An 8,604-nucleotide genomic window follows, 5' to 3' on the forward strand; every position below is an offset into this window, starting at 1 on the left:
CGATTTTTGACAACGCTAGCACTAGTGACCATTGTAGAACAGTTTTGCAGCCGAAGTCATATATGGCTTTACAAAGACGAATCTGATGAACTACGGACGTGCAACATACAGCCTTGTGCCATGCTGCACAGATGAGTGTGGTGCATAGCTTAAACTCTACGCTTTCTGTTCTTTCCCCAACAGCTTTTTTACCAACATTTATTTTTGAAAGCGATTTGTATATTGTGGTACGTATCTGACACTGCATATCCAAAGTGACTCCCTGACGCATACTGGACAGCTCCCAATGAAGGGACAGTGAATGGTTAATTTCTTGTTATGGTTCACAGGGAATTATAGGAAACACAATTGCCATGGATATTTTGTCATTGATGTGACTCTGGTATTCTTTAAGTACTTCACCTTAGAATCCCATGACTCTTTACTTGTGTATGCTGAACAGTGTGATCTGGGTGTTATGACATTTAATTTCCTTCATGGGGGGGGGGGGGGGAGATGGCAGGCATGTGAGTATGTGGTCAACAATCTGGTTGTGTTGTTATGCCATGTCTGCTTTGCACTTGTGCTCTCAGAAAATTTTGGCTGGTTAATTCAGAATAATACACAGGCATGTGAGTATGTGGTCAACAATCTGGTTGTGTTGTTATGCCATGTCTGCTTTGCACTTGTGCTCTCAGAAAATTTTGACTGGTTAATTCAGAATAATGCACTCTAAAAGACTGTAGGGGCCTAATCATTATTGGCAAATGGAAGCCAACTCCCCACTTGGAGAAAGTCCATGTCATATTCCTGATTTACCTGTGATGCCATGGCCCAAAGCCATTTGTAACTTGGCTGCCAAGAGGGGAGGTAAGTGTGTGTGCCTGTAAATTGTTTATGGCTGCACCCAAGTGCTGGAATTAATTGACTTGATGTGTTGCCCACCTTTGGAACTGAAGGAACTTTGTTTGCTTGTATCTGTGTTATCACCAGCTGCTTCATCAATGGGTAGAGCTTGACCTATAAGGCTATGAAAATCTGGGCTCAAATTGTGCATGTAGTTGTTTGAAAAAATTAAAGACATGCACCCTTACTAGCACATTGGCCAGATGTGTTACATGCAGTGGTTTGCACACAACAAAAACAAGCTGTACATCACTTGTCTTTGCCATGTAATCCACAGCAACAACAAATTTACAGCAATAAAAATGGAAAGAAGTGCTTCACATTTTGATTGATTGTGTTTGTGTAATTCAATAACCCTACACTGACTGTGCCATAATAGCAAGGACAGCAAGGCTATCCCAGTCATCCAATATGCTTGCTTCAAAGGAATTTCTCCATCTAGTACACACCTTGGTTTGCTGTGGGTAATTGTTCATGATGGAAAACCCAAAAGATAACCTCAATCCAGATGTGTTGATATCCTTAATATAGGTGCACAGCACCTTTATGCACATGGGGATTTTGCATTCTTCCATTCTTTGCTTCAAGTAAAGGAATTTCAGAACCAAGTCTCCTGTATGCAGTGTTCCAAATACCATGTTGTCATATAGTCAACATGTTAAACTTCAAGTAAAAAGTGCATGAGAGAGAAAAACAAAGACTGAAAAGTAAGAACTTATATGTGACCATTAGGAATGCATACATTGCTTCCACCACAAAAGATTAGGTTGCATGTAACACAGCATTAATATCAGAGATGCATGAGTATACTAAATGTTACTGCTTTAGAAAAAAACTGTGTTTGCATTTTTGTCATTTGGGCAGCTGATGCCACCAACATTCTGATGACAGTGAGGTTGGTGGAAAACTGGCTGCCCTTCAGCTGCCATCTCTTCTTGAAGTAGACTGGTTGTTCAGCAAGCGGATGTTGTATGGTGTCTGGTTGGCTGGGTGCTCAGTAAGTGGATGTTGTAAGGTGTCTGGTGGACTGGGTATGCAGTGAGTGGATGCTGTATGGTGTCTGGTGGACTGCAGTAGACACATTTTGGTCCCTTTATCCTCATGATCTGCAGCAGAGGTGTGACTGGCAGGCGAGTGTGGGCTGCTGCTGCCATGGAGAACACTCGCTGATCTTTGTCCCGATATTGCGCGGACTTTGGTATGTCCACGACGCGTCGCTCGCCTTATTCATGCGGGGGCCGTATGTGGTCAGTTTTGCAATACTCTCCTTTCAGATATGGAGACTGCCGTTGTCGTAAGCGCTCAGAAGAATAGGAAGGTCATTACTGGGGGCCTACGCACGGCAAACAAGATACCCGAGGAAATTCTAAACGATGCTGATCTAATTGATGCTATCCAAGTTCTTCCTCAGAACTATAATTTTGAGTTGCACAAGACTATATGGAGGATAAAACAATTGAATGTAAAATGTGTGGCTCTTCAGTTTCCAGAGGGTAAGTGCGTTTTATCTTGTGTGAATTTGCATCCACACCTCGTATGCTTCCTGTCCGAGACGCCTGCTGTTTCGACGTCCCATGCCGACGAAGTCTGCTATTGCTCTAATCTTCGGTGTCAGGTGAGTCTGCCGTTGTGACGTCACGTGCAGGGTAAGCCTGCTGGTATCTTGGCGACCCTCGTCGGCCAGGTCTGCTTGTGTTCTGATGTCGTGCGGCGGACCGGTCTGCTGGTGTTCGGATGTCGTACGGCGGACCGGTCTGCCGGTGTTTTGATGTCGTACGGCGGGCGGACCGGTCTGCCGGTATTTTGATGTTCGGCGGGCGGACCGGTCTGCCGGTGTTCTGATGTCGTACGGCGGACCGGTCTGCTGGTGTTCTGATGTCGTACGGCGGACTGGTTTGCCGGTGTTCTGATGTCGTACGGCGGACCGGTCTGCTGGTGTTCTGATATCGTACGGCGGACCGGTCTGCTGGTGTTCTGATGTCGTACGGCGGACTGGTTTGCCGGTGTTCTGATGTCGTACGGCTGGCGGACTGGTCTGCTGGTGTTCTGATGTCATACGGCGGACCGGTCTGCCGGTGTTCTGATGTCGCACGGCGGGCGGACCGGTCTGCCGGTGTTCTGATGTTGTGCGGCGGACCGGTCTGCCGGTGTTCTGATGTCGTACGGCGGACCGGTCTGCCGGTGTTCTGATGTCGTACGGCGGACCGGCCTGCCGGTGTTCTGATGAGCCGCCGTCTGTTGCTCTATAGCGTGAGTGTCGCGTGTCGGCCAGGCCTGCTGGTGTCCTGATGAGCCGCCGTCTGCTGCTCTATGACGTGGGTGTCGCGTGTCGGCCAGGTCTGCTGGTGTTCTCGCTCACCATCGCCGACATCCTGGAGCGCTTCACCGGCGTCGAGACGCTGATCATGGCTGATGTGACGTACGGCGCCTGCTGTGTGGACGACTTCAGCGCCAAGGCGCTCGGCGCCGAGCTCATGGTCCACTACGGTCAGTGACACACGCGTCTGTTGAGAGCTGACTTGCTCTCAGCTCGGTGTAATGAACTGGCTGAATCAAGTCTTTGGGCTGCTATTGTCTTTGTGGGTTGTCACTCTGGTTTTCGTTGACGCACCTCAGTGCGCTTTCCGGCTCCGCCCGAATGTCTTTTTTTCTGAAAGCATCTCATTGGGTAAAAACTAAACTTTCTACCTAATGCGATACCTGCCCCGAGGTACCATGAGCTACCCCAAAGTAACGTAAGGTACCCTAATTCAGGAATTCCTTCCCCCAAATCTCCAAAATCTGCCCCAAATTCCAATTATTCCCCAACCCTACCCCGAGGAGATCTCGTCGAAACATGCCATGTTTTGCAGATTAGCCAGCTGACTCATGGCCTCGCTGAAAGTTTTGGGGCAGAGGTGACCGTGTAGGAATATTACGATCAATTTTGTTCTCGCTTTATACAAACGCGTCGTACATCAAAAGTCATCGTCAAAGCAGAAAATAGTTAACGATCAGAAAATAGCGACATATCATATTACCTTTCAAGTATGGTAATTACCATAGCGACGGTAAGCGTCAGGCCGTAACATTGCCGACATGATATAAACGCATCAAGGCCATTCGGACAGATCAAGGCTTGCTTTTCCTTTTGGGCGGGGAAGGTCAGGCAGCCCACCCAGAAAATGGGTGCCAGATGTTTGTATGGTGTAGAATGACCTTAAAACTCGGAAGGCAGCGACGTATCACCAGTATGACCAGTATCACTTGTCACAGTATAATCTTACAGTGACAAGGCGTGATGCCAAGCACTACCAGGTCATTGGCGAATTTGTGTCATTTTAGATTGTGGATAAGAGGCCTCCAGATTGTGTACAGAGCCCTCCGCACTTATCGTTTCAGTCCCATGTTGGAGTTGCAGTAAAACACAAAGTTTACTTAGGATGGCTTGACGCACCAGATCGCGTGTAAGTGTACCGCTAATACTTTGCGTGACACACACATCCTGTGGATTGCAAAAGGATGATCTTTACAGCCTTAGTGCTGTGTTATGTAGGTAGTTAAATAATTTTCCGACCTATTACCGACCGTGTGGTCAGAGTTGTCTTCCTCGAACGCATACTGACGGCATGCAACTTGTTATAACCCTTCAACACGAAAAAATGCTGCTTATAAGGTGCCATTAAGAAGAATGACAACTCCAAATAAGGTTGTCACAGTACAGATAGTGACGCTATATTTATATAACTGCCGCAAAAATGAGGAGGGGAACAATTACATACCAGCGTCTTAACTATCATCTTGATTGACAAATGTTGAAGTGTCCTTTTGATTCTTGTGACATGGCATGCTAGTGGCATGGCATATAGTACAAACTGGTGCAGTTTTACTCATACAACTGCTACTAGAGCAGGGTTGAGCGCTGCAAACGGACCACCATTTGAGCGGTGCTTTCGCGGCGGTGAGTCCGAGCTAGCACCTCACCATGATGGGTTGTATCCCAGTGAGGTGTATTGCCGATCACTTCTGTCTGTATTTGCAGGCCACAGCTGCTTGATCCCCGTTGATCAGACTTCCATCAAGATGCTCTACGTGTTCGTCGATATCAAGATAGATGCTCTTCACTTTGTGGAAACGCTGAAATTCAACATCAAGGTGTGTTTTGACATGTCCGAATGCGGCTGAAGTGTAAACCATGTTATCAGTTTCTGCGAGAATTTTACCACGTTTTGTGAACAATTTGTTTTTTAACAGCATTTCATGCTTTGTAAGCGTCTCAAGTGCTCGAATTGAGCAATATGACTCGTTAGAAGCCTCGATAGTCTTGTTTTGTCTGCGGGCGGCAGCGACTAACGGTTGTTTGCATGCCGCATCGCTGGGCGGCAGGTCGATCGCCGACTGGCCCTGGTCAGCACAGTGCAGTTTGTGGCGACTCTGCAGGCGGTGGCTGCTGAGCTCCGAGAGTCCGGCTATGACGTGACAGTGCCTCAGGTCAGCTACTCCCCGCGGCAATCCCACCTCCTCCCCCCACGGCCAGGCTCGGCCGCTGTCGGTGTGTAGACGCCTTACGTCCTCTTCCGCACGGTCAGGTTCGGCCGCTGTCGGTGTGTAGATGCTCTACGTCCTCCTCCGCACGGCGATGTTCGGCCGCTGTCGGTGTGTAGACGCTCCACGTCCTCCTCCGTTTAGTCAGATTCGGCCGCTGCCGGTGTGTAGATGCCTTACGTCCTCCTCTGTACGGGCAGGTTCGCCCGCTGCCGGTGTGTAGATGCCTTACGTCCCCCTCTGTACGGTCAGGTTCGCCCGCTGCCGGTGTGTAGACGCCTTACGTCCTCCTCTGTACGGTCAGGTTCGCCCTCTGCCGGTGTGTAGATGCCTTACGTCCTCCTCTGTACGGTCAGGTTCGGCCGCTGTCGCCGGGCGAGATCCTGGGCTGCACCTCGCCCCGTCTCCAGGACACGGACGTCCTGGTGTATCTGGGCGACGGCCGCTTCCATCTAGAGAGTGCCATGATCGCTAACCCCAGCGTCACATTCTTCAGGCACGTGTACATGACCGGCCCAGGAGTCGCCGGAGCGCGTGACAGTTGTCGCACATACGGGACTTCGTTGTCGTGCAGTGCAAGTGATCTGCTGCATTGTTTTTGTCCAGTGCAAGCAATCTGTTACGTTTTGCGTATGACGCCAGTTCCAGCATTCGCTTCGACACCTCCGCGGGATTACTAGAGTCACCCTCTATGGTGTCTAGTGCATGCGCTCTCGCGGTTGCCAACGGCGTAACGCTTTGATCTGACGGAAAATCGGAAACATGGCCTCTCTGATTTATTGCCTGTGATCCCAGCGAGCGTGCGTGTTGAGAGGATCCTTGCTGCCAGCGGTGACACGCGCCTGCCACCACCAAAACAATGACAATTGTGTCGTGTTTCAGGTACGATCCGTACAGCAAGGTGTTCAGCCAGGAGTATTACGACCAGGACCGCATGGTGGCAGCACGGTCGGACGCCGTTACCAAGGCGACGACAGCCGGCACTTTCGGCGTCATACTGGGCACCCTAGGCCGTCAAGGAAGCCCAAAGGTCATGCAGAATCTGAAGGTAACTGCCATGAGTCGAATGAGTCTCGAGAACTCGTCTGGAATTCCCCATGTGATCAAAGTTCCTTTGTTTGCCAAGCATTTTCAAACACCTCGGGCGCTTTCCCGCATGCATTGTCATACTGAGAACACTTCATGCATCGTCGCTGCGCCAATCTTAACGACCAGCATGAAGCGGGAGTGATCGCACCCGTCCGTATTCGCTGCTTTGTGTGAACATGGCGCGCCGCGTGCCATGATGCTGTATTGTGGTGTGACTGTGCAGCGCATGACGGGACTTAACGAAGCACCGTCAGTCCACGTGATTGTGGTGCGATGCAACATTGTATGTGCAACCTGGTGGTTCTGTGCGGTATGTGATGTGATGTAACATGACGTGCCACCTGAGGGCGTGACGTGCCGTGCCGCCCGAGTGTGACGCCCGTGACATGGTGTGCTGCCCCAAGTGTGACGCCCCGTGGCGTGGTGTGCTGCCCCGAGTGTGATGCCCCGTGACGTGCCGTTCTGTTCTTAGTGTGGCGCCCGGTGACGTGGCGTGCTGCCCCGAGTGTAACGCCCCGTGACGTGCCGTGCTGCCCCGAGTGTGACGCCCCGTGACGTGCCGTTCTGTTCTTAGTGTGACGCCCGGTGACGTGCCATTCTGTTCTTAATGTGACGCCCCGCGACGTGCCATTCGGTTCTTAGTGTGACACCCCGTGACGTAGCGTGCCGCCCTGAGCGTGACGCGCCGCTCGGCCGCCTTGCCACCAGGACCGGCTGACGGAGCGGGGCCGGCAGCACGTGACCGTCCTGCTCTCGGAGGTCTTCCCGGACAAGCTGCGCCTGCTGCCGCAGGTGGACGCCTGGGTGCAGACCTCGTGCCCGCGGCTCTCCATCGGTGAGTTATGGGGCATCTCACCACGGCCGTGCGTCGGGTCACCGCAGGAGGCGACACGTCGGCGCTCACAGTGTGACATGTTCGAAGGAAATGCTGCTCGTGCTGTCGGAAGAAGTGGGGATTAAGTGAACGAATATATCTGTGTTCAAGTGGAAGTCATTTCGGTGATCAGGAACACAACATACGGGATCGCGAAAGCAGTCACGATGCTTTGATTTCGCTTCGCTATTGTCACGGACGAAAGAGGGCTCTTTGGCCAGTAGTGGCAGCGATAAGACTGTGGACATTTGCGTGGTGTTGTGTCGCGTACCTCGACCTGAGCTCGGGTGGTGGTGACGTCTGATGGTGCCGTGCTGGCCGGCGCCTCGGCACCGGCCCGCGTCGCCGGCCCCGGCTGACTGTTGGCGCGTGACGGAACGGTGTGACTGCCGCAGACTGGGGCTCGGCCTTCGCCCGGCCGCTGCTCACACCCTACGAGGCGAATGTAGTGCTGCAGCAGGTGGCCTGGCGCGGCCTCCAGTACCCGATGGACTTCTACGCCGCCGACAGCCTCGGCCCGTGGACGCCCAATCACCGGCCGCCGCGTGACGGCGCCGTCGGACGGCACCGGAGGGCCGGCGCCCGCTCCGGCCAGGACCGGGAGGCCGGCGTCCCCTCCGGCAAGGACCGGGAGGCCGGCGTCCCCTCCGGCCAGGACCGGAGTGTCCCGGCCGATGACAGCCCCGGGCCAGTCTGCGCCGCAGCTTCGGCCGAGACCAAGGGCTGCGGCTGCGCAGGTGGACGGCCGGACCAGGGCGTCCTCCCTCCCGCCGCAGGTGGCGCGGCTCCTGCGACGGGGCCACCTTTGACGCGGACGTGATTTGTCTTTGTCCGGGTTTTTGAGCATTTGTTGTGTTTGAGAACAATATACATTTGACATCTTTTGGGAGTAGTTTCTCACGTCGGTCGGATCGGAGCCCAACTTGTGCTGCGCTGAACACAAACCGCGGTTTCATGGATTCGTGTATTTTTCCTGTACACAGAATGCTAGGTTTGGTTAACGTATTCATATGCTCGTTACGCCACAGGAGTCACAGGCGATAGCTGCACACCATGGGCAGCGGAGTCACGAACAGCAGTCGGCAGTCGCGCACCAGATCTTCCCGATGTAATCACAGTTCTCACAGTTCGATTGTCGGAGGCGTGCATACCCCACCATCCAGGCTGTCGTCACTTCGGCCTATTCCGAGTGACTTCCACAACTCCATCGTCACTGTCAAGTCACACATGTG

General features: G+C 52.5%; 1 protein-coding gene across 3 annotated transcripts; it reads left to right on the top strand.

Moving 5' to 3' along the window:
- The first annotated feature begins 120 nt into the window (after window positions 1-120).
- Window positions 121-8,256, top strand: LOC119103350 (2-(3-amino-3-carboxypropyl)histidine synthase subunit 1). 3 transcript variants are annotated; one of them, XM_037226857.1, is made up of 9 exons: window positions 121-227; window positions 2,160-2,378; window positions 3,223-3,372; window positions 4,907-5,019; window positions 5,251-5,355; window positions 5,766-5,905; window positions 6,292-6,457; window positions 7,207-7,333; window positions 7,768-8,256. In XM_037226857.1, exons 2-9 carry the CDS (start codon window positions 2,162-2,164, stop codon window positions 8,190-8,192), a joined length of 1,443 nt encoding a protein of 480 aa, XP_037082752.1. In that variant the 5' UTR covers window positions 121-227; window positions 2,160-2,161; the 3' UTR covers window positions 8,193-8,256. The 3 variants fall into 3 exon arrangements, with proteins under 3 accessions (XP_037082752.1, XP_037082753.1, XP_037082754.1); XM_037226858.1 differs by having other exon boundaries at window positions 132-140; XM_037226859.1 differs by lacking the exon at window positions 121-227 and adding an exon at window positions 805-849.
- The last annotated feature ends 348 nt before the right edge of the window (window positions 8,257-8,604 follow it).

Source organism: Pollicipes pollicipes, unplaced genomic scaffold (assembly GCF_011947565.3).
Source record: "Pollicipes pollicipes isolate AB1234 unplaced genomic scaffold, Ppol_2.1 Scaffold_5724;HRSCAF=6776_pilon_pilon_pilon, whole genome shotgun sequence".
Taxonomy (NCBI): domain Eukaryota; kingdom Metazoa; phylum Arthropoda; class Thecostraca; order Pollicipedomorpha; family Pollicipedidae; genus Pollicipes; species Pollicipes pollicipes.

Excerpts from the sequence above, each read along its gene's own strand:
- LOC119103350 (XM_037226857.1), top strand. The coding sequence starts at position 2,162 with ATGGAGACTGCCGTTGTCGTAAGCGCTCAGAAGAATAGGAAGGTCATT. Across the intron at positions 5,020-5,250 it reads CGCTGAAATTCAACATCAAG|GTCGATCGCCGACTGGCCCT; the intron begins GTGTGTTTTGAC and ends GCTGGGCGGCAG. Across the intron at positions 6,458-7,206 it reads AGGTCATGCAGAATCTGAAG|GACCGGCTGACGGAGCGGGG; the intron begins GTAACTGCCATG and ends CCTTGCCACCAG.